The sequence below is a fragment of the Sprattus sprattus genome (genome assembly GCF_963457725.1).
Source record: "Sprattus sprattus genome assembly, chromosome: 17".
Classification (NCBI taxonomy): domain Eukaryota; kingdom Metazoa; phylum Chordata; class Actinopteri; order Clupeiformes; family Clupeidae; genus Sprattus; species Sprattus sprattus.
Genome location: NC_137915.1, coordinates 20,999,324 through 21,024,323, shown reverse-complemented (window position 1 = coordinate 21,024,323; position 25,000 = coordinate 20,999,324). Strand labels below are relative to the sequence as shown.

At 47.2% G+C, this 25,000-nt stretch overlaps 3 protein-coding genes across 3 annotated transcripts in view; 1 reads left to right on the top strand and 2 right to left on the bottom strand.

The window, feature by feature from the left end:
- phldb2b (pleckstrin homology-like domain, family B, member 2b) overlaps window positions 1-331 on the top strand; it is a 44,742-nt gene extending 44,411 nt beyond the window's left edge. The window contains exon 24 of the mRNA XM_080854706.1: window positions 1-331. This exon is cut by the window's left edge and continues 1,390 nt beyond it. The gene's annotated coding sequence lies outside the window, so the exon portion shown is untranslated.
- Window positions 332-12,441: 12,110 nt separating this feature from the next.
- amer2 (APC membrane recruitment protein 2) lies at window positions 12,442-14,569 on the bottom strand (the record flags this gene model as incomplete). The annotated part of the gene is made up of 1 exon (XM_080855639.1): window positions 12,442-14,569. The coding sequence occupies exon 1, from the start codon at window positions 14,536-14,538 to the stop codon at window positions 12,442-12,444; it is 2,097 nt and encodes a 698-aa protein (XP_080711765.1). The 5' UTR covers window positions 14,539-14,569.
- Window positions 14,570-19,718: 5,149 nt separating this feature from the next.
- The window catches only part of mtmr6 (myotubularin related protein 6), an 11,789-nt gene continuing 6,507 nt past the window's right edge, over window positions 19,719-25,000 (bottom strand). Inside the window, exons 4-13 of the mRNA XM_080855489.1 lie at window positions 24,739-24,867; window positions 23,253-23,387; window positions 22,637-22,769; window positions 22,383-22,492; window positions 21,918-22,043; window positions 21,605-21,654; window positions 21,217-21,417; window positions 20,895-21,029; window positions 20,462-20,588; window positions 19,719-20,091 (exon numbers count right to left, since the gene is read on the bottom strand). Coding sequence (XP_080711615.1) covers window positions 19,753-20,091; window positions 20,462-20,588; window positions 20,895-21,029; window positions 21,217-21,417; window positions 21,605-21,654; window positions 21,918-22,043; window positions 22,383-22,492; window positions 22,637-22,769; window positions 23,253-23,387; window positions 24,739-24,867 — 1,485 coding nt within the window. The 3' untranslated portion in view covers window positions 19,719-19,752. The remainder of the gene's footprint in view (window positions 20,092-20,461; window positions 20,589-20,894; window positions 21,030-21,216; window positions 21,418-21,604; window positions 21,655-21,917; window positions 22,044-22,382; window positions 22,493-22,636; window positions 22,770-23,252; window positions 23,388-24,738; window positions 24,868-25,000) is intronic.

Below are 25,000 nucleotides of genomic sequence, written 5' to 3'. Positions count from 1 at the left end.
TAACGCCATCCATGTGTTTTACCCTGTGATGATGCCATGTGTTTTATCCTTTCTGCCACCACTAATTTATGAAAGATCTTTAGGGCTTTTTTTTTTTGCTTTGCACAAATTTCTTTTCATGTACGTACTAAATGTTCAATCATGTCCTGATGTCAACATATGTTATCCACTGATGTTTCAGTGCAGAAGCTTCAGTTATACCATTTTCAGTCTGAAGGGGGCAGCAGCTACCTGCCAGACCCCATAGCCAGGAGAGGGCCTTTGTTCATCTGATCCAGTTTTTACATTAGAATTTGCCCATTTTTATAACAATATTTATAATGTTAATCATGCATGCATCTTTTTCTCTTTTTTTTTCAATCAAGAAATAAAGTCAGATCATTATGTGCACATTGTAATGTGATCTAAATTTTCAATAATCAAGCAAGTCAAGTACGCAAATGAGTGTCTGTCTTTTTTCGCATTTAGAAAAGGCCATTGCCATGTGCAATTTACCATTTGATTAATCAAGTAATGAAGCATTTGCCAATGAGTGAATTTCTAATCTAATTGAAAGTGCTTAACTGAATCACCAGCTTGGCTGGACCTGTGTTGCTGAGGAGTGTAGTGTGTGTGTGTGTGTGTGTGTGCCTTTCTTTCTGTCGGTCTCTGTTTGAGGGTAAGCTGAAGGTTCAAGGAGACAGGCAAGCATCCTGCAGTGCGGAGGTCAAGCTATAAAACTGTACTAGTTTATTGGTCATTGAATTATGTCCAAGCTGCAGAGCTTCTGTTGCGCTCCCGATGCCAGAGGCCACCGGAGGAAACCTGAGTCTGAGCGAGCCCTAACCAGACATGCAGCATCCATGCATAACCTACAATACATACACACAGCTTGAGGAAATGTGCCAAATTACCATGTCAGGAGAGCTTAGCCTTAACCACACACTAATGTTGCTGTAGGATTGTGGCAGTGACTTGAGGCCACGGCATGTGTGTGTGTGTGTCTGTCTGTCTGTCTGTCTGTCTGTCTGTGAGTGAGTGCATGTTGTGTTGGAACCAATCTATTACCAGGACTGACCCATCTCTTCAGTCAACCACAGTGTGTCTTGGCACACCATCAAATAACGACTTGGACTGATAAAGTGTCGTACGCCGATCCTTCCAGTGAGTCAGACGATTAAACTGCTTTCCAGCCCAGACAGTCACTGAGTGCATGGGCCTATGCAAAGGCAGTAGCCTGCCACATTCTAACTATTGCCTCCCGTTTATAATTAGCAATTAGCATTGTGTATATGAGAGTGGACGTGTACGTCAACATATTTTTTGTTCATTCATGCATGAAGTCTGCAACAGCCTATCTCGTAGCATGTTGGCACGAACACGCACAGACTGGCGCCAAATGTGTGTGTGTGAATGGCCTACTTATTGCATGGGCATAGGCAGTAATACCCTTAAGTTATTAGCGTGTACCGTCACCCAGTTTAAACCAAAAGCCTATTCACTGTGTCTGCCTTTGCCAGTGCTTGAGAAACACTGGGCCGCGGGTGGGATTGAGAGACATGAAAGAGGCTTGCATGCTCATCTATATGTATTAATCAGTTGCTAAGCATCTGCATCCTCGTTGGCTCTTTTATTTATGATGCTATTGATTGGGTCCTGCCTGATGTAAAGAATGGCGGATGTGCCTGTTCATCATCAGAGCATCACTCCCATTCGTTCCACTGTCTGTTGTGGTTGTGGTGCTGCTCACCCCTTTATTCAGCTCTCTCCTCTCCCTCTTTCCCCACTCCACCTCCTGATATCCTTTCATTTCTGCCCATCTTTTGTCTGCTTCTCCCTCCCCTCGCTTTAGCAAAATCGCTTTGAAGATGAGCCTCCTGCAGAGTGACTCACACACGCTTACGCCAACACACACACAGAGAGACACACAGTGCTGGTGTGTGGTGAGTCCTGTGCGCTGAAAGCATCCCAAAATATTGAGGGGGTTGGGGGGGTACCTCCTGTGGTGGCAGTGGTGTGCTGCTGAGCTGCTTCTCTGTACTCATGAAGGAAAGCAGCCGTGGAAGGAAACATGCAGGGAGGCATGTCTTCCTCTTTCTATGGTCCCCAGGGGACACCCTGTTTAATTCCAAAATGTGTGTCTCTCTCTCTCTCTCTCTCTCTCTCTCTCTCTCTCTCTTTCTCCCTCACTTCCCATCGTCACTCAACCATTGATGGACAGCTGAGCCTGTGCATTTTCAGAGGGGAGGGGGCGTTAAGGGGTGGAAAGTTGGGCGTTCGTGGCTGTCATTTGGTTAAATGAGCCCTGACAGCCCCATGAAGCTGAACCCATCCCCCCACCCAGTGGCGGACCTACCATTAAGGCGAACTAGGCAACTGCCTTAGGCCCTCACCCAGCAGAAAGCCCACGATAAATTGCCCACCCAGGCACTGATGGGACGGCCTAAGTCCATAACCAACCGGCCCTCCCGCAGATATCGTTGGTTGCGACAGTTTTCCTTGCTTAAGCGAATACATTATATACCTGTCATAATAACCAACGGGATTCACTGTCTGCTATTTATACTACTCCTAGTGACCTGTATTCACACTCATGGTTACTATTGTCTTACTATTTTCTAATCTCCTCCGTCAGTCTTACTATGTTTATTTGTTATTAAATGTTAATCACTCTAGCCTAATACTTGCATGTCTCGCTCGTAGACACCTTTAACACCCCTACACACACACACACACACACACACACACACACATAATCACACACCCAGCATGCAACACTACCATTACCACTGATGTTTACACCCCATCGTATGTTCTGTTCTGTTCATTTCTACAACAAAGTTCAAACCAGTGGCGGCGGACCTTAAGGGCGATTGTGGCGACGAACTGCTTTCAAGAAAAGGAGATTTTTTTCTCTGTCGGCGTACTAATTAAGATAAATTGACAACAAAACAATTAGGACTTCCTACACCAAATGTATCGATTCAACAGGTTTCTATAAAGGGTGGAACCCTACATCCAAGAATTGGAACGAAAGAAAATCATGGCTAGCACGCTGTGAAGTGGCTAACGCGGTCTGTATTTCTTTATTTGTAGGCTACCGCTGTCACTTTTCATAGGTTGTACAGTGTGAATGTTCGCTTTTTGCCCTAACACTGAGTTATTTTCTTTGTGAAGACTTAGTTAGCTTTTGTAAGCCAATACTTTCGAGATCAGTCAATAAATATAGTTGGTTTTGACTTATATGTTGCCCCCTTCTTTACGTTGTTACTGGACATTTATGTGTCCTGTAAAGCTATGTTGCATCATACAACATTTGAGACATGTGGATAATGAAAAAGTGGGATAATTTAATGCGGAGCCAAATCATGTTTGCTTATGAAGGCTCCTGAATGCAACTTTCTTCCATATAACTAGCTACTGTAGCTATGTAGGTAGAGGGGAAATATTTTGATTGTGTGCTGCCATCTACTATACAAAAAGGTATTGCTGTATGAGTTAATCAGCCTACAAAAAAAATGATATTGCTTAATGTAGGTCGCCCTAATCATTATCAAAAAAATTGTGTACTCTTTCTCTGCTGACATTTATTCCTAAAGGCTCTGTAGTTATACATATAGGCCTAACCATCTGATACTAGCCCAGAGTTAAGCATATTCATCTAGCAAACTATAGGCCCTACCTTCCTTGGAGTGTTACAATAGCCAGTATCATTTTATTCCATGTGTCCATCCAGGCAAATTTGTGGATCCAAATGTTATTAAAAAACATATATAATGTTATTTCTTTGTAATCATCCAAAATTATGTTAAGTGTATGGGTATTTTGCATACATTGAGCGGGCAACGCGCCGTATATTAAGTGGGCCGCTCTGACAGACAACTCCCGGGCCACTTTTTCCCCCCAGTCCGCCCCTGCTTTGAGGTGGCCCTTTTTTTTTGCATTAAAAGGACGGATGAAGAGGGCCCCTGGCTATGTTTTCGCCTTAGGCCCCCAAATGACTAGGTCCGCCACTGCCCCCACCAACCCCCCTCTCCGACCCTCACTCCCCCCTCGCCCCTCAACTCCAGCTATCATGACTGTTTTAGGCAATGGGGAGAGGTGAGTTGCATTTATGGTCAACACTACCTAAACCCTGGGGTCAAAGACATTTTGTGAGGGATGCCTCCCAAACTTGTTCATCACTAAGATGCCTTTACTGTGTGTGTGTGTGTGTGTGTATGTGTGTAGGTGTGTGTGTGTGTGTGTGTGTGTGTGTGTGTGTGTGTGTGTGTGGTTGTGTGTCGGTTGGTCGGTCGGCCTGGGGAATGACGCTCTAATGCTATGCTTGTCCAATTAGCTGACCTTTTCCTATTAAGCCCTAAATGAACTTGACCTTCCAATGCTTTGTTTGGGGCCACACTGCTGCTGGGTAGTGGGGGCTGAGTGAGTGGGGGATGGGCAAACTGACCGTCTTTCTTTGTCTGTGTCTGTGTGTGTGTAGGGGGTGTCCCTCCCGCTGTGACACAATCCCAGGAGCGTAAAGGGGATTTTCTTCATCACAGTCCCAGCTGGTCCCTCCAGCTGTAACTCCACACACATATACACACACACACACACACACACACACACCTTTGCCCCGCATGCCACCCTGCTTGGCATTGTGTGCCCTGGTGACTGCTGACCCTGTTCCTCTACTCGATTCCAGTGGCAACAATCAGCAGCCAGTGGCGGACCTAGTCATTTGGGGGCCTAAGGCGAAAACATAGCCAGGGGCCCTCTTCATCCGTCCTTTTAATGCAAAAAAAAAGGGCCACCTCAAAGCAGGGGCGGACTGGGGGGAAAAAGTGGCCCGGGAGTTGTCTGTCAGAGCGGCCCACTTAATATACGGCGCGTTGCCCGCTCAATGTATGCAAAATACCCATACACTTAACATAATTTTGGATGATTACAAAGAAATAACATTATATATGTTTTTTAATAACATTTGGATCCACAAATTTGCCTGGATGGACACATGGAATAAAATGATACTGGCTATTGTAACACTCCAAGGAAGGTAGGGCCTATAGTTTGCTAGATGAATATGCTTAACTCTGGGCTAGTATCAGATGGTTAGGCCTATATGTATAACTACAGAGCCTTTAGGAATAAATGTCAGCAGAGAAAGAGTACACAATTTTTTTGATAATGATTAGGGCGACCTACATTAAGCAATATCATTTTTTTTGTAGGCTGATTAACTCATACAGCAATACCTTTTTGTATAGTAGATGGCAGCACACAATCAAAATATTTCCCCTCTACCTACATAGCTACAGTAGCTAGTTATATGGAAGAAAGTTGCATTCAGGAGCCTTCATAAGCAAACATGATTTGGCTCCGCATTAAATTATCCCACTTTTTCATTATCCACATGTCTCAAATGTTGTATGATGCAACATAGCTTTACAGGACACATAAATGTCCAGTAACAACGTAAAGAAGGGGGCAACATATAAGTCAAAACCAACTATATTTATTGACTGATCTCGAAAGTATTGGCTTACAAAAGCTAACTAAGTCTTCACAAAGAAAATAACTCAGTGTTAGGGCAAAAAGCGAACATTCACACTGTACAACCTATGAAAAGTGACAGCGGTAGCCTACAAATAAAGAAATACAGACCGCGTTAGCCACTTCACAGCGTGCTAGCCATGATTTTCTTTCGTTCCAATTCTTGGATGTAGGGTTCCACCCTTTATAGAAACCTGTTGAATCGATACATTTGGTGTAGGAAGTCCTAATTGTTTTGTTGTCAATTTATCTTAATTAGTACGCCGACAGAGAAAAAAATCTCCTTTTCTTGAAAGCAGTTCGTCGCCACAATCGCCCTTAAGGTCCGCCGCCACTGGTTTGAACTTTGTTGTAGAAATGAACAGAACAGAACATACGATGGGGTGTAAACATCAGTGGTAATGGTAGTGTTGCATGCTGGGTGTGTGATTATGTGTGTGTGTGTGTGTGTGTGTGTGTGTGTGTAGGGGTGTTAAAGGTGTCTACGAGCGAGACATGCAAGTATTAGGCTAGAGTGATTAACATTTAATAACAAATAAACATAGTAAGACTGACGGAGGAGATTAGAAAATAGTAAGACAATAGTAACCATGAGTGTGAATACAGGTCACTAGGAGTAGTATAAATAGCAGACAGTGAATCCCGTTGGTTATTATGACAGGTATATAATGTATTCGCTTAAGCAAGGAAAACTGTCGCAACCAACGATATCTGCGGGAGGGCCGGTTGGTTATGGACTTAGGCCGTCCCATCAGTGCCTGGGTGGGCAATTTATCGTGGGCTTTCTGCTGGGTGAGGGCCTAAGGCAGTTGCCTAGTTCGCCTTAATGGTAGGTCCGCCACTGTCAGCAGCTGCAGCTGTGAGCCACCAGGGTCAGAGATTTACCACTACCACTACAAACAACACAACAGCTGGGCGACCCAATACTGTTACGTAACTTTTGTTTTGTGTGTTTTTGTGTGTGTGTGTGTGTGTGTGTGTGTGTGTGTGTGTGTGTGTGTGTGTGTGTGTGTGGTGCGTAGTGCGTAGTATGTGTGAATGACTGGGATTTAAAAGCACTGTCAATTTAATACTGTCCTACAAGGATATTTGGTTTCTCTGAACTTTTTACTGATGAACAGCATTTTATCTCTTTGGAATCAGTAAATAGCCGTGCAGTGGGGAAGTAATACTCTAATACTGTCAGTCTGAGAGAAATGATAAACATTACTCCTCTTTCTGCCTCGTCATCTCATCCTCTTCTCTGTCACTCGATTCAATGACTGGGCTTTGTGTGTGTGTGTGTGTGTGTGTGTGTGTGTGTGTGTGTGTGTGTGTGTGTGTGTGTGTGAGTGTGACACAGCGAATCACATTTGATAGATGCCGAAGCTGCAACAGCTGCGATGGAAATTGATTGTGGAAAGCACCCTCCAGAGGGCCATCCCCACAAATGTTTACTAGAGCTAAGAGGAACTGGGACTCTTGATTTATGCATTTCATAGCGAAGAGCTCAGAGAGAGCTATCTTACAACATAAGACTCATGGAGTTCTTTAAGAAACTGAGCATTCTGCAAAGTACCTTTTCTGTGTGAAGGACCATTTATTGACAGAAGAAGGTCCCTCAGGGCTGAAATAAGGTTCTCCATGACCCAAAACAAATGTAATCAGAGTGACAACCTCTCAGGTCACTTTCATTTAGATAAAGCGAGGAACCTTTGAGGGATCTGGATCGCAGTCTCTCTTTGGAAGATTGTGAGAGGGGATCCTCCACTGTGGTTTATTAGGTAGACAGAGAGCAAGCACACGGTACACAGTACACACATGTATTCACAGAGCTTGCAGAAGAGGAGCAGAAACAGCAGTCCCTCACCGTGTTTTAAAGATGAAGAACCTTGTTCCCACCACTCACGCAAAATGAATTATAGACTTAAGCCGAGACACGGGATGCAGATGCAATATGTATGAGAACGGCACTGCCATTATACAGCAGTCTGTGGAAGTGAGTGAGAGAGAAAGAGTGTGTGTGTGTGTGTGTGTGTGTGAGAGAGAGTGTGTCTGTGCTTTTGCATGTGTGTGTACGTACACATCTGCGTGTGTTCAACAATCTGGGGGAGAAGGCTGACCTGGTTCCAGGGGCCAGGAAGTGACATCATCCAATGGTACTCGGCCCTGTAACACACTAGGTTGCCAAGGTTACCTTGGGGGACAGGCAGCATGTTGCGTGACATGAGAGGAATGTCCTGCATGGTGGTGAGCATGTGATCCAGTGAGGGGGTCCCAGGAGGCTGCAGCAAAAGAACTGGGGTGTGTGTGAGAGGATGTGAAATGTGAGAAGCACTCTCCACTACTGCTAACCCACTGTTTGTGTTTGTATGCCCTCACAGTGTGTGTGTGTGTGTGTGTGTATATACGTATATATACGGTATATGTATGTGTGTGTGTGTCAAATTGTATCAATCTCATTTCAGTCAGCTCCCCATATTGTGTCAACCCTTTTCTCCCCATCCACCTCTCTTTCTGCCCCTTCTCTCTCTCACACATGCATGTAACCCCCCCACCCCACCCCCAAACAGCCCCACTTCCACCTCCCATTGGATGACCTACTGGGGTTGCTATGGAGACTTCCTTAGTAAGACAGGCGTGCAAAATGAGGGGGTGCCAGCTCAGAATTTGAATGGGTATTTCCTATCATAAACTCACTCATGTACGTAAAGTACATACAAACAGTCAATCCAGAGTCGTACGTCTGTCTCTGAATGGGTGTCTCAATGAGTGTCTGAGACCCAAACTACTGAGAGCTTCCTTAATGCCTTTCAGCCGCAGCTCTCCATCTTTCTCCTCTCTCTTTCTCTCTTTCTCTGTGCAGAGCTGTGTGAAGGGCAGGCAGGGGAAGCTGTGCATGAGAAGGCAAAAAGAGAGAGAGAGAGAGAGAGGCATAAAGGGTAATTTAAGTTTCTCCATGTCAGCTTTTCTGCCATGTTTTTTTTTAAATTGCCTTTCCTTATTTTGCAAAATAAAGAAAAGCATAGAGTTTCCCTTAATGTGAGATTTTGACACTTATTTTTCTCCCAGCGAAAAACAAGGGGATGTTCTCCAAATAAAAGACAGTGAAAGGGAGGGAGAGAGATTGTTGAAATTCCAGCTTTCTTACAAAGCATCTACTTACCCTTTGTCTTTATCTACATAATGCATTTATGAATAATAACTTGAATTGCATATGAATACAACAGGCACACAGAGAAAGAAAGAGAGCGAGAGAGAGAGAGCATTGTTTTTGGGACCACAGGGGGCTCTTTTACATCAATGTTTCATCAAGAATCAGTTGACATTTAGAGTCTTCCCAGTCACAGTCAAAACAGAGTTCTCTTTCTCTCTCCTCCATCGCTCCCTCTCTTTCTCTTTCTCATTTGTGTAAATGCACTCCTCTGTATCTACTTGAATTCAATTCCACCCAGTGTAGCCTATGAGTCTGCCCCCTGACAGCAGTACACAGGTTCACACACTGCACTCACCCCTGCACTCCCCCTGTGTGTGTGTGTGTGTGTGTGTGTGTGTGTGTGTGTGTGTGTGTGTGTGAAAGAGAAAAAGAGAGAGAGAGAGAGTGAGTGTGTGTATGTGTGTGCATGAAAGGCAGAAAAAGTGAGACAAAAAGACGCATAGAGAGGCACAGGCATCCATTCCATCAGACTTCATATCTACCACTGAAGAACCCAGTGATGTGGGAACCATATGCTGCCTCACAGTACCAGTATGTTCCCCACCACCTCACCCACTTCCCTGGCACTGGCCTGGCACTGGCCTGGAGTCAGAGATGCCCACATGGCACGCGGCCTAGACGGAGATGCACAAGACCATGTGCACCAGCTCCCAGCAACAGAGCTGCACATTGCCCATATTATTAGTTCTCTCTCTGGTGCCATGATCCATCCATCTAATAGTTTTGAACAGACTCTGTCCACCTCTATTTATCTTTGTTTTCTTTCTTTCCTCCCATTTCTTTGTGTTATTTCCTGTCTCACACTATACATACATATTCACACATGAGAACACTCAGAACTTTGTTTACACATGACATTAGCACACACACACACACACACACACACACACATGCAGGTCTGTGAAATATCTCTTGCGTGTCGAGGGGCTTTGTTTTGTCCATTAGTCTAAATGACTATCTCACAACACACAGCTGCAGCAGCAACAGCCAAATTCTCTCTGAGCACATCAGTCACCAGGCTTTAGAAAAACTGGGGCACCCAACCATTAGTCATACACGTACACATACACACACGCACACAGCTCAGGCATAATGCAACACTATCAACAACACAGCATTACAATACTCACCAGCATAATACTCAGCTCATCTCACAACCCAATCCTCTTGAGAGTATGCATACTGTTGTCCCCATGGACACCTATCCTACAAAGCCATTCATTCTGATGCCAATAAAGTCAATGTATTGCCTGAATCCCTGACCTCAAACACGGCGTTCACCTAATACCTACATTATACACACACACACACACACACACACGCACAAACGCACGCACAGGCACACACACACCTCACATGGTAAAAGCCAGCGGTCGATGGTGTGCCGCCATTGATGAGTGTTAGGGTGTTATATAAGACATTTACATAACTGCAGAAAGTCAAAGAGAGTAAGAGAGAGACAGAGAGAGAGAGTAAGAGAGAGACAGAGTAAGAGAGATACAGAGAGAGAGAGAGAAGGGAGGAATGATCAGGGGTATGTGTGTTCACTGCACCATTAAACGTTGGGGATTCGCACTGCACCATTCTCACCCCCACCCTCCACTTCCACACACTCACTCTCTCACCTAGATACGTAGACACACACACATCTCTCTCTCTCTCTCTCGCTCTCATTTACACCGCGTAAATAAGAGTGGCCGTCTCATCTGTATTCAGCACGAACGGAGCCCCTCAGTGCCTCGTATCCACGTCAATAACGAGTGGGGCATGATGAGTGGAGCTTTTAGCCCCGGCAGTAAAGCCACACTTAACACCTCTCCCTTTGTCATCTCTGTGCGCCAGCTCAAGCCCTGGGGCTCACAACAACTATCTAGCCAACAACGCCTCTACCCTCCTTCGGTCCCACCTTCTCTCTCTCTCTCTCTCTCTCTCTTTCTCTGTCGATCTTTTTCTTGCTCCCTCAATCCACCCATCCATCTGGTTCAGAGGAGTGCTAAGCTCAGAGGGAAGAGTGCTGTGGGAGAAAACAGCCCCTGAGGAGGTTCATCTTTCTCAGGCCGACAGATGAGCCACCTGCCCCCTCCCTCCACCCCGACCCCCCCAAACAAAGCCCCAACCCCCTCTGCTCAACTTGCAACCTACTCAGCCTCACCTGCATAGTGTGTGTGTGTGTGAGTATGTGTGTGTGTGTGTGTGTGTGAAATGGACACTTTCTCGCTCGCTCACCAGCCGTCTGGCATTCACAAGTGTGGAGCCTAGTCCTCAGCATTCGCTCACAATGCTTTATTCAGTAAGGGCAGAGAGAGAGAGAGAGACAAAAGAGGAATGTAAAAACAAGAATCACACAGCATAAAGAGATAAAGTAACACAGGGCTGTCTGCAGTCCCTCTCTTGTGAAAAAAAAAACACCACAAATAATACTAGAAGTGTCAGGTAAAGACAACAATAGGTAAACAGAACAGGTCAGGTAGCATTCTAACAGTGAAAGATCTCACTCTGTAGTCTCAGCCCTCATGACTGTATCCAAACTCCAGAGCCGAGGGGAGAGACAAGGGCTGTTTTTACCCTGAACGGCCACAGGTGAAAGATGCTTGACTAACACACACACTCACACTCACACTCACACTCACACTCACACTCACACTCACACACTCACACACTCACACACTCACACACTCACACACTCACACACTCAAACACTCAAACACTCACACACACACATTCAAACGTTCCTCCACATGAACAGAATTAGATGTGCCATGCTACATTCTGAGATCTCCAGGTGTTGAGGAGAAAGTGTAAGGGGGAAGTTCTGGCTCTGGTTCCTGCTGGATCCATTCCACAGGTAAAGGTTCCCAAACAGAGAAACAAGAATGTTTGTAACTCCTGTATCCAAAAGTAGTTCAGTGACAGTGCATATCCGATAGAAACAGTAAGAAAAAACTGTAAGAAGCATTCAGTAAAAAAAGGAAGCTTGCTTGACTGTATTGGTAGGAAGTTGCCGAGTGCTGTTAATTAAGAAAGAGTGTCTTGAACTGAGATTGTGTTCCCTGATCCTGTGCATACTGAAGAACTTCATGCAGTGTGGCTTTGAGGGGGGCTGGGGGGGTGGGAGAGGGCTGAAGTCCCAGGCCTTTTCCTTCCTGCTTGTTTCTTGTAGTTTTTGTTCCATTTTAAATCCCACTGCGACAGAATCTGCAGCTGTATTTCCCTGGATCTCGACATGTGTGTGTGTGTGTGTGTGAAGCCAAGCCAGGGACTCCAGTTGTTGCTGGTTAAGGTTGAGTTTGTCCGGAGGGATGTATCCAAACGAGGCTGTTGCTCATTTCAGTGCATTTAAGAGGATTGTTTTCCAGTGCTAAGAAGTAAAAGTTTCTTCGAAATAGAGTAGGTATGTAACAGGGGAAAAAAACAAAAAACATAACCAAACATTTCAAATCAGTAAAAAGTAATATGTTACATATTAAACAACATACTACATACATTTGCATTAGATTAAGCATAGTATGTTACATATTACTCAGGATGGAATTCCCAAAAAGTGTGTGTAGTACGTGGATAAAGGTGCAAAACCATTCACCCGTCGTCCGAGAGGCCCGATAGACAGATGAAGTGAGAGTTGTTTGTTCTCAAGTATCAAAAAAAGACCTGCCCTGAGGCTCTCTGTGGTGCATCTGTAATGTCTGAGGTGTCTGGGCCGTGCATCCGCGTAGAGCAGCACCCAAAGTCTCCTATTTCCTGTTTCGAGTGACACTGCCGTTGGTGGGCTTCTTGCCAGAGCGGCGCACAGGTACTTTGGAGATGGGGATGCGGGTGCGGGGGGGCGGTATGTTGGACTTGGTGGGGGGGTCGTGAGATGTAGGGCTGGGGGCGGACGAGAGCTCGCCCTGGCTGGACGAGTGGGGGGGCGGTGTCTGTCGGACGCTGACCGGGATCTTTGAGTCGCGGGGGAGGCTGGTGCTGCCCCTCATGGAGTGGAATGAGGAAGAGGACGAAGACTGGGCCTGTGACTGTGGGCTGAGGTTCACGTCGCCCGTGGAGGGGGACGGCGAGCTCATCTCGTCCTCGTCCGAGCCAGCGGCGCCGGGGCTGTCTGGGTCGTAAAGGTCGTACAAGGCATCACCGGAGAAACTCTCCCTGGGCAACCGGACTTCTCTCTGCAGGAAGCCACTGTCCTCGTCCTCTGCCACGGGCGTGGGGGAGTCCCAGTACCCCTCATCGCTCGGGGGAGCATCCTGGAGGTCTATGTCTGTTGGGGGCGGAGAGGGGCGCGTGGGCTGCTGTTTGCCCGACCGACTGCTCCCACTCACGGGGATCTTGCTCAGCCCCAGCCCCTTTACCGGCGGGGTCCGTTTCTCCACACGGGATGGAGGCACATGGTGGAGGCTGTGCTCCAACCGCGGCAGGTCAGGGGAGTCCTCTCCCTTCTGTGGCAGCATGTGCCAGAGCCCCTGCATGTCGGCATCATCTACCCCCTCCGGGCTGGCCATCTCCTCCCCGCCACCCATGTAGGCTACCACCCCGCTGCCCTGCGCTGACGGCTGGGTGGAGGGTTTCTTTAAGGGAGTGGCAGCAGCAGCAGCAGTGCGGACACGCTGGTGGGCCGGGAGGAAGGTGGAGACAGGCACCGGGGTCGAGGTGATGGGGGTCACCTGAGAGGCCAGAGGGGGTTTGGCCGGGGAGCCTCTCTCGGAGACCCTGCGCCCCCCACCGCCAGCTCCGTTGCTGCTGGTTGTCCCGCTGCTGACTGTGCCGCTGCTCGTGGCACTCCCGCCGTTTCCACTGCCGGGCTCGTCCTCAACATCAGCAATGATGTCACCACAGCCTGTGAGCGAGTCGAAGCTCTTGAGGGAGGTGACGTCGTTGAACATGGAGCACAGGCGGTCCACTGATGGCTCGGAGGGAGGGTCGGCCAGGCTGCGGTCCTGTGGAGGGGTCATGCTAGAGTCCGGTGCTGAGTCAGACCCCAACCGGGCCGGGCTACCGAGCTTGGCCCTGCCGAGAGACGCCCTGAGGGGTGAGAAGTCCGGAGACCTTTCAATGAAAATAGTGTTTGGCAACAGGGGAGAGCCTCTCCCAGACTCCCCTTGTGTACCCTGAGTTTCCTCCTCCAGGTTCCCAGAATGCACTGGTGTACTGGCAACGGCAGTAGCGCTTCTACTTCCCTCCTCTGTGACCAGCGGCTGGGGGGCAGGGGTCAGTGTCAAAGTCACGTTCTCTGTGATCACCTCCACGCTGTCCGAGCGTGAGGCAGTCAGGATGGAATGTCCTTCCTTCACCTCCTGACCCTCCTGCACCTCCCCAGCTGCCACCTCCTCCTGACTGGGCCGGTCCTTCCGGCGCCAGCGAAAGCTGCTGAAGAAACCCCTGAGCCCGCGGCTCCTGCGCCCCGCAACAGTTGCTGTCGCGCCCCCACTACTCCCAGCATCCCCTCCCCGCATGCTGTTGCGCCTCAGCAGGGAGAAGAAGCTGAGGGACTTGCTGAGGGAACTCCTGGTCGGGGGCGTTGCAGAGGATGACCCTCCATTGAGCTGGTCGCTGCTGGCTGACTCCGGCTTCCCAGGAGTCCCCTCAGAGGCGTCAGACACAGGGGACGTGGAGGTGGCATCGCTCGTTATGCCGTCGTGGGTCTTGCTCCTAACGAGCTCCAGCGCCTTGCCCGCTGCCTTGTTGCTACCGCATTCTCCTTTGTTCCGCATGGAGAAGATGCTAGGCATGCCGCTGCCGGAGCGCCGCTTGCCGAACAGCTTGAAGGCAGCTTTGTTGATCTTTCCGGATGACTGGGGCTCGACCGGAGGAGGCTTGCTGTTCTCCGTCTGCACCTCCATCTCTGCTGCTGCGCCTGCTGCTCCCGCTCCTACTGCTCCTCCTGCTGCTGGTGTGGTTTGTGAATGTTCTCTTCCCGTTTATCCGTCTTTATCTCTCCCTCCACACTGTGTCTCTCTTTCTCTTGCGCACGCTCCCTGTCTCTCGCTCTCTCCCTCCCTACTGTTCTTTCCCTCTCGCGCTTCCCCTGTGATTCTATCTCCTGCTTGCCTGTTGGTTCCCCCTCTCTCTCTCTCTCTCTCTCTCTCGCTTGCTCGCCCACTCACTCACTGACTGGCTGGCTGCTGCTACTCCTGACAGTCTCTATGGTAACTGGGGAGGGCTAAGCAGCTTTCGTCAGCGTTGGAGTAGAGCCAGTGCCTCAGCTCCCCCCGCCCCTGACACACACCCCCAGTGCCTGCGACTCCCCCCCCCCTCTCACACACACACACACCCAAACATACACACACACACGTCCTCCCCCATCCTCTCCTCACCCCACGGATCCCTCCTCTCTTTCCTTTTCTTTCCTTCAATTATTTATCTTCCCATCCTAGATTCATCGCATCCACTCTGGTAAAATATCCATCATGCTGAATGGAACACACTGCCCCGTGTGACACAAAGCACATTTGGGAACGCATGGGTGTGTGTGTGTGCTAGTGCGTGTCTGTGTGTGCGTGGATGTATGTGTTCTCTGTTTTTGGTTTTAACCCCTGACGTAACTGATTACTGTCCCTTTGACATGACAGATTGATGAGGAAACCCAATTACACGCCGTTAACTCTTTAACATGTGAACATCTACGCAAATGAACGTGGAGTGAAGGAGAGATCTCAGAGTAAACAAAAATAAGCCTTTGAAAATCCCCCTCTGATGGAAAGACTCTGGGAAAAAACACAAGGGCTGAATAACTGCTGTGGTGTCTATGTGGCGGATTTGTACAAAGCTGCTGACTGGAGTTAAAAAAATATATAATGGGGATTGGGGGTAAGCACAGTAGAGAATTATGTGAACTATTTCAGCTAAAACATCCTAGCTTATACTCTCACACATACACTAAATCACATGCTAAACTGATAAGGAAAAGATGAATTAATATGATAATCTTTTGATCAGGTCCTCTCTGTGGTGCTTATGGCCATTCCTGCTTGCCTGTCTGGTTCGGTGATGAGCCTCCACATGTTCCTGTCCCCCTCCCCCCCATCCCCCTCCATTACAAGGACTTAGTCCCATCTGCACAACAACATATGGACACTCAGGCAATTATGACAGCCCGAAGTTCTTACAAGTCTATAACCTTCTGCTTGTGTGGGTTAGGTTTGTGTGTGTGTGTGTGAGTGTGTGTGTGTGTGTGTGTGTGTGTGTGTGTGTGTGCGTGCGCAAGGACACACAAACACACACACACACACACACAAACAAACACACAGATCAGCAGCGATTATATTCAGTCCAAAGTTAAATGGGAAGGAGAACTTGTAACTAATACTAATACAGGCAACAATGACCCATTTCAGTGGAAGGAACAGGAGATGTTCTTTGTCAGGACAGGTCTCCAGGGGCTTCACCTCGTTCACAGCAGTGTCACAAGCTTTCCGGAAAAAGTTACCGCACAGGGAAGAAAAAACGATTTGTAAAAACTGCGACAGAACCCATCAAGTACAGAGTGTACGCCTAAGACTCCCAGAGCCAATTCCCAGAGCCGTGACATGTGCCTCTACAACTGAGCCAGCTGAGTGTTGCTAGAATGAATGCTCTCCCTCTCTCACAGAAATTTTACTTCATATCTGCTTAATTGGCATTACAAAAACAAAATGTGTACAGAAAAACATCCCTTTCCGTTATTCCTCCTCGCTGTCTCTCTTCAACCCAACCCCCATTGGGTAAACCTTCACCTCCATATCCTTCTATCTCACTGAAGTAAGACTATCTTCCTTCAGACACCAGAGACCAAAGGTTTTTCAGGGGCTAGGAAAGCATCTGTCTTCTGTGTGCTGTCTCCCTCTGCTCTCTCATACACCAACATACTTTTTTTTTCAATCACTTTAGTTCAGCTTACATGTGTACGTACTGACCTTGGAATCACTTTGAGTTTCTGGATGGAATGCATGTCAGATGTGTTAATCAGTGTCTCTCTGGGTTAATGTGGGCTGGCTCCATGGTTCCTGTTCACTGTTGAGACACCAATATCTGTGCCACCAAATCTCTGCTGGGGGGTTACGGAGGCCCAAGTTAATCACAGCCACATGAGAGAGACTGGGGGAGGGGGAATAGAGAGAATGAGGTTTAAAGAACGACGCTAGAGTTCATTTTATTAAATATAGCCTAATTTTGTACCACTTTGAATGGTAAACCTACTCAGTTGTCAAGAGAGATGTTCTATTGTCTGAGGTCCCTCTGTTGCCCCCACCGTGGGCAATATTCACCCAGCAGAATAAGTGGGGCACTTAGAGAACTGTAGGAGGATCCATTGTTTGTACTTGACATAATATATATTGCTGCTCAATTAGATTGTTCTGAACAAAAAAATTCAATTCAATTGCAACAATTCACAAGCATCCTAAATGACAGAATGTGTTTATCAAATATAGTCCTCTATTTAACCAAGGAATATTAAGAGTGGGTGGTGGTGACTGATGCGAATGAGTGACAGGCAAATCAACCAGTATTCCACTCTTTTAGACCATTGTTGAGACATAGCTGCCATACAATCTGGATTTCCCTTGTCTGTCTTACTGAGACCACTGACCTTTTCTTCTTTAGGAAGGTAATTAATCATGGCACATGCACACGCTTTAAACTGTATAGATCTCATTATCAGGGGTGTCTTGGGGCTGTTGGGTGTGGGTCACCACGGTGGATTAGGGCACCCCCCATCCCCACCCCCCGCAAAGAGGGCTTTGTTGTGACTACACTTCGTCTTGCCCATACATGGGTTTCTCGGCTACGTCATTACTGTTTGCGTGCGCAATCTCGCGGCAGAAAGAAGCAAGATAACGTTGAAGTGGATGAGAAAGCTGTGGAGGAAGGCAACATGACAGGGAGTTGTTGTGTGGTGAACTGCTCTAACAGAGTTGGTAAGATGTTCAGTATACCTAGGAGGAAGCATCCGTTTGCCAGGAAAAATAAAATATCAAATCAAAAAAAGGCTCAACAATGTACAAGGTTACGTTTGGGAATATGTTGAGGGTGTGTGCAAGCATTCATGGCAACAGAATAGGGAACGGTAGGCTAAATAAGTAATAAACAATACATTTAAACTGGGCTTTCTGTATTAATTTGTATTAGGGTAGATGGCTTTCTGCCGCGGATTTGCGCGCGCAGCCTTCAATGTTTGTATACAAGAAACCCATGTATTAACACCAGCCAATAGCCTTTGCTAATTTAATGAACTTTGAACAGACTTGCCTCCAGATTTGCCAGCAGGTTTACCGACATAACTCGTGTGTTTCAGTAGGCCTACGCTCCACGCGTCCTGCGCTATTGTTTTAGACAGGTAGGCCTTATCTCCGTGCTGGAGAGATTTAAACGGCCACACGACAAAGCTTCCGCATGCTGCTTATTTCAAATGTTTGACTAGTGGGTGGCGGCGGAGACGGGACTTCCCATTCTCCACAGAGGACGGCCTCGGTAAACAGCATTGCAAAGATAAAGAACGAAAGACAAATATATAAACCTTGACTTGTTTTCACGACGCTGGCGTAGGCTAGTCAGTCCGATTTCACAGTCCAGATACGCTCCCATGGGTTAAAAAGTTTACCTACGCCACTCGCTCTTCTCCGTCTATCTAGGCTACTTTGCGTACCAGTGGTGTTCAACGGGCCGTGAGCATCATTCTTTAAAAGCCTTCGCTAGCCACACATAAAAGCCGTGCAAAAGGTGCATGAATGTTTCATGCAGATCAAGCCCTCGGTGCACAGGGGAGGCAGTTGAAAATTCTTGTTCTACATACATGAAGTAGATGACTCAGTGTTGTGGACGACCATGAAGAAGGACAAAAACACTGTCACCTATACCCGACGTTAACCATGCAATTTGGACTGTGCCTGTGTAACTTATTACGTTACCTATGTTACCTTTCTTTCATGTGGGCAGCGCGTGTGACTTCACCGCAATTTCCCCCTTTTACAGAAGCCCTAATGCCACACTCTTGGCGCGGCTCCTAATAAAAATAGGTCTCTTGTTTACTTAGCTCGTGGTGCACAGGTTTTCGGCAGTGGCCCAGCGCCAGTTCATAGGGATCAACGTAAAGCCCCATTCCTCCCAGTAATCCTATCCCCCCCCCCCCCCCCCCCCCCCCCCGTAATACAGGTCCCTCGGGCTTTTGCCCAATAATATCCCCACCCGCCCGCATGGCCAGAGGTGGCTGTGTCGGTGTGTAGCGTCTAGCGCACGTGTCAAAGACTGACACTTAAGGGCTGTCACAGGGACCCCCTTAATGAAAAGTTAAGGACCACTAACGCACTCAGCCATGGGCGGCTAATGAGGAACATAAATCACCTCTGTTTAATGGGTAGTCATTGTGTAATTTTGAAACCCATAATGTGTACGATTGACCTCTTTTGACCCTTCTATGTTCTTCAGCTGACCCCATAATGACCTGTAAGGCAATACAAACCTTTGCTGTGCTCCATAACAGCTTACAGACCTAAGTTAATGATGCAAGTTATAAGAGGATAATTTCGACAGAGTAATGAAAAATCACTCTCCTTAAAAGAATGTCACATTTTATGGTTTGAGTGTAAATCCCCTGTGGCCATTGCCATTTAGATACAATCATATGCATGTCTGCTAGACAAATCATGATAGAGAGATTGATATGATGCACAGGGTTGTCCTCCATAAATAAAATACTGTTTTCTTAATGGGGATTTTTTTTTTGGTAATATCCATTCATTTATTCATTTTAGTGCTATTGATATTCGTCTCTTTATTTAAAAAAAAAATCTTCAGGTGATGCCTGTGAGAACATTTCTTTTACAGCCATTTTACAACACAGACAAGGCCATCTGTCCGACCCCTCAACACATGGCAGCCAAGGTAGGGAGAAGTGCCATCAATGCTGCCAAACGACACAAGTGTACACACACACACACACTCTCTCACACACACACACACTCTCTCACACACACACACACACACACACACGCACCTCATTCCCCGCGTATATCTACAAGCCCCCCCACCCACTCCATTCCTCCAGTCCATCTGACACCATCCCTGCGCCTCCTTCCAGCTCAGCATGTCATCCGGGCCACGCCGAACTCCAGGCTGACGACGGCTGGCTCAGGCTTGGAGCTGAATGCCTCCTCCAGATCCCCGTAGCCGTTCTCCGTGGCACTGCTGCCCTCTACTGTCCGTTCGCCGCAGCTGCGGCCCAGCCCGCCCTCCTCTCCTTCTTCCTCCTGGGCCTCCTCTGCCTCTACCACTGCTTCCTCGTCCAGCTGTTGCTGCGCCTCCTTGCGGCTGAGCGGGGCGCCCAGGATGAGGGAGCGCGGCCGTTGGGGCCGGGTGCGCTCACGAGGGGCCACTTGCACCTCCAGGGGAGACACGCTCACACCATACTGCTGGAGCTTCTGCGGGGACAGAGAGAAGAAGGAGAGGTGGATGAGACAAATGAGGGGGACATAATGTCGAGCTGTACTTCCTGTGGTGATAGGAGTGTGGGAGAGCCCCAAAGAGAAAAGGAGGCAGAGAAACAGAGACCCTAAAGATAAAGAAAGAGGAGAGAGAGAGACGAGATACAGAAAAATCGAGAAATATGAACAGAGAATCTGTCTGTCTGTCTGTCTGTCTGTCTGTCTGTCTGTCTGTCTGTCTGTCTGTCTGTCTGTCTGTCTGTCTGTCTGTCTGTCTGTCTGTCTGTCTGTCTGTCTGTCTGTCTGTCTGTGAGTGAGTGAGTGAGTGAGAGAAAGAAAGAAAGACACATTAAGCAGGCTGACTCACAGACTCCAGGCTGCGGATGGTGTTCTCCATCTCGCGATTGTTTTCGGTCAGTGTCAGCACATGCTTGAGGATAGACTGCCGGGGGTGCATGGACCGGTCAAACTGATGGTACATGTTCCTCCAGAACCTGGCATGAAAAAAACACACACACACACACACACACACACACACACACACACAAAACTGCTGTAACATGGCTGCACAGAGTATAAGTAGTTGTAAGCTATAAAACGGATATTAAGAAAAAGATAGAGAAGAGAAGGGATGAAAGAGACGGATGACACAGAGTCTTCAACACTATGATAAAAGCAGACAAATAAGCTGCAGAATGCAAAAGGCAGCTAGTATAAAAGTGAGATAGTGTAAAAGGTAGACAGACAGACAGACACGAGAGAGAGAGAGAGAGAGAGAGAGAGAGCTTTATGGTGCCTACTTAAAGTGGAAAGGCTGTGTGGAAGGCTCCAGCACTGGCTGCGTCTCTGCTAAGGTGGGGTCGTACAGAGGGTTCAGGTAGTTCTGCTGCTCATCCAACAGGTGTGCCCACAGAGAGTGAGTCTTCTCCTTCAGACTGAAAACACACACAAACAAACACACACAGTGAGTGGGACAGTACAACATTACGTACGTGTGTGTATGTGTGTGTGTGTGTATATACATGTCCTTCAGTCAAGGTAGTGAAACTGATTGATGAGTGTTGAGTGTGGCTCAAGTATAAATCATGAGCTGTATCAATCTTTTCCCACTTGGTCACTCACTGCAAATCTTCTCTCTGACGTTGACAGTTCCCTAGGAAGTTGCCGAACTGGCAAGAGTGCACATGCTCGTGGATTTGAATGAGGAACCACTCGCTGAACTCGAAGGCCTGAGGGAACTGCTCTGATAGCTGCCACACACACTCCAGGAACTGGGTGAAGACCGGGGACACCTCCTTTGCGTCCCCATCCAGCTGGTCGCACCTAGGGAGAGGGGAGATGGATGGGTAAGACTAGGTCCTCGCGCTAAAATAAAACATTACTCTGCAGGAAGGACAGACACAGATGTAAACTGTTACTCTGTAAGCGGGTTTAAGAAGGACGAAGAGTAAAGACCCTACGTAATAATCATCATAGCAGTAGTAACACAAACAAAGACAATCCCACTTACCTGTCAGCAAATTTGTGTCCAAAAGAGATCCAGTCTTTCTCAATCAGTACCTAGAATGAAACAAACAACATTACACATGATCTGCAATTCATTTACTGGACACATGCAGTGAGCTGGCACTCAGAGGGAACATGTCTGAATGAGGGCCTTGCCTCTGTGCCTCCACATATTGAGGATGGGGTACACCTCTGTTTACAGGATCACACCACAGTACGTCATACATGAAGCTTTTGGTGGCTGGACCTGAGTGATGTTAATAAGTGAGTGAGTGGATGAATATGTGCGTATGCTTGTGTCGGAGGTAGGGATCTACCATAAAGCCCTTCATGGTGCGGTAGTACGGGTCCATCAGCAGAGCTCCTAAGGAGCACACTTGAGCCGTGCGATCCCAGCCATCTGAACAGTGAACCAGTACACTGGCGCCCTCTACTGTCATAGCCTGAAAAACACATATCCTGCTTAACATGCATGTTTAGCTACTTATATTCAATTTAGGACAGTTAATTCATTAGGAAGGGAATGTTTTATACATATCATTTACAATTAGAACAGAGTGGGTCAAGATGGGAAATAAAACCCTTCTTTTTCAGAAGTCAGCGCACTGTACTGTGTTTAAACATCGCTCCTCTAAGTGCAGGACCAATTCTATTTAGGGCAATGAAGGTTTTCTGTTCTTTCTTTCTTTCTGAATGTTAAGCAACTCTTCCGAAGTCTGTCTACAGATTTTCACATAAAAGGTCCATTTAGTACAATGTTATAGAGCATACAGGACACAAACCTTCATGAGGAATATGGCAGCATCCACGACGGTCTTGACGTGTCTCAACCAGCCGGAGCTCTCTAGCCCAATGACATACTCAGTGGCAGTGAGGGAGCGTGTTCCCATCACTAAAAAAGAGAGAGAGAGAGAGAGAGAGAGAGAGAGAGAGAGAGAGAGAAAGAGAAACAGGAAGGAAGGAAGGAGGATTAATAAGTTCTGCCAGGGCAATAGCCAATAAAAATCCTCCTGTCTGCTTCAGTCGTCTTTCTGACCTTCCAGCAGCTTGTGGAGACTGGATCTCATGATGTGGATGTTTTCAATGCCCACAAACTGGAAGCGGATGTTGGAATAGTTGTCCTCGTTCTCGTAGCCTTTCCCTGCGGCTCGGTTGGCGAGGGCATTCAGCTGCGGCACCACATCCACATATTAATTTCATTTCATTTGGATAGATGGGTTACATTAAACAGTACAAAATAAATAAATAAACCAAAATTATCAAAACAAACAGACCAAACCAAATCAACCAGACAGACATTACCAAAACCACAACCCTAATGAGAGAAGAAGCTTTGAAGAGAAAGCATGTATTTATTACTATTGAAGTCTGTGGTTGAAAGCCACTGCACTGCCCATTCCCCCTGATTTATTATGGCCTAATAACTTCAGAACAATCAAGGGGTTAGGCATGGCCAGGCTCTTGGGTTTTTGTTCCAGTTTAATTCTCCAGAATCACTCTGTCCTCTTTGTTTGTTATATTTATAACACTCGAGGATGGGATGCCATGCAGGGAGTGAAGAGGAAATGTGGAAGCAGTCTAGTTCCTCTTTCCCTGAGTGCGGAGGCGGCGTGCGCCAGGGACTGGTGATGAGCGTGTGAGCGGTGCGTTACCTTGGGCCGTGTGTCCATGACGTAGATGAACCTGCAGTTGTGATTGGTTTTGCTGATGGCCTGGAGCATGTGTTCATCCTCCAGACAGCGAGCGCTGAAGCCAGAGAGGGGCTGACTGCACCGACACATGGCTGACTGTGACCAAACACACAACCACACACACACACACACACACACACACACACATTTACATTTATCATCGGAATATGTAAATAATCAGCAGTGTTGTCACATAGTGAAACAGTGGCTCAAACAGAGGCTAGCGTGAGGCTTTAGTAGCACCAGTTTACAGGTTTTTATCCCAAGTGAAGGCACATACTGACATGACATGTGCACTTTCTCTACCATACAATTTCCTTTTGATAAAAGCATCTGCTAAACAAATCAACAATCACCTCATTTCTAATATTTACAGAAGAACCACATGTACACCACACATAAATTACTCCAGATTAAATATTTCCAATGATGATTAAAGTCTAATCTCTCTCTGAGAGAACACTGACACATATTTCCATTAGACTGCCTATGACTCACCCTTTGTCTAGTGTTGACATAATACCACACCCCTGTACAGTCAGACAAATTAATTCTGATAAGATGAATCTGTGCGTGTGTGTGTGTCTGTGTATTAAATGCAAAGCCCTTGTTCCATCCTTGGTGTGTCTGTGTCTGTGTCTGTGTCTGTGTCTGTGTCTGTGTCTGTGTCTGTGTCTGTGTCTGTGTCTGTGTCTGTGTCTGTGTCTGTGTCTGTGTCTGTGTCTGTGTCTGTGTCTGTGTCTGTGTCTGTGTCTGTGTCTGTGTCTGTGTCTGTGTCTGTGTCTGTGTCTGTGTCTGTGTCTGTGCCTGTGCCTGTGCCTGTGCCTGTGCCTGTGCCTGTGCCTGTGCCTGTGCCTGTGCCTGTGCCTGTGCCTGTGCTAGTCTGACCTGTTGTAAAAGGAGGCGTGTTTACTCCCTAACCTCAGACTAATGAACAGTCAACACTGATATGCTTCTGCCAGTAAACAGTACAACAGGCCGCAAGCTTAGCAACTCACTTCAAAACAAGACAGCAAACTGACAGACACCTTAGAAGATAAAGGCTTTTGTCTGTTCTCTTCAGAGGGGGAAACTAAGACTAGACAGAAGATTTGAAGCCTTTAAAAGCAAGGTTTTACACAGTAGGGATGCCCTACTGCATCATCATATAAAGAGAGGCTGAAATGTGTTTAACACAGAAACAAAGACAAAGAGCAGCTCAGCTGACAGACAGCAAACAGTTAATAAATCAACAGAATGACAAACAGAGACTGACAGATAGATAATCCCTGATACATGCTAGAGTGCCTCTCAACAGTCAGACAGACTATGTACATATCCTCATACATGGGATGGTTCTAAAGTCAGACCAATAGATAGACAGATAGACAAACAGTGACAGACAGACAGACAGACAGACAGACATGTAGGGAGATAAGATTATCCATTATGCCTTTGGGTTCCTTACCTTCTTCTCCTGGTAGAAGTAGGTGAGGACAGGGAATCTGCCTTTGCTCCGAAACTTGGAGCTGCCAACGATGATGGGCTTACTGGCAGTTATGGGCACGTACAGGTCTCTGGGATATGTGTCACACACCTGAACACACACATGACTTAATCAGTCCACACTGTCTCACTTTACTTCACCACAATTCAGAGATACACAAAATGGCCACTCCTTAGAACATATACCGGTGACTTCTCAAAGACCCTCATTTGCGATGATTAAC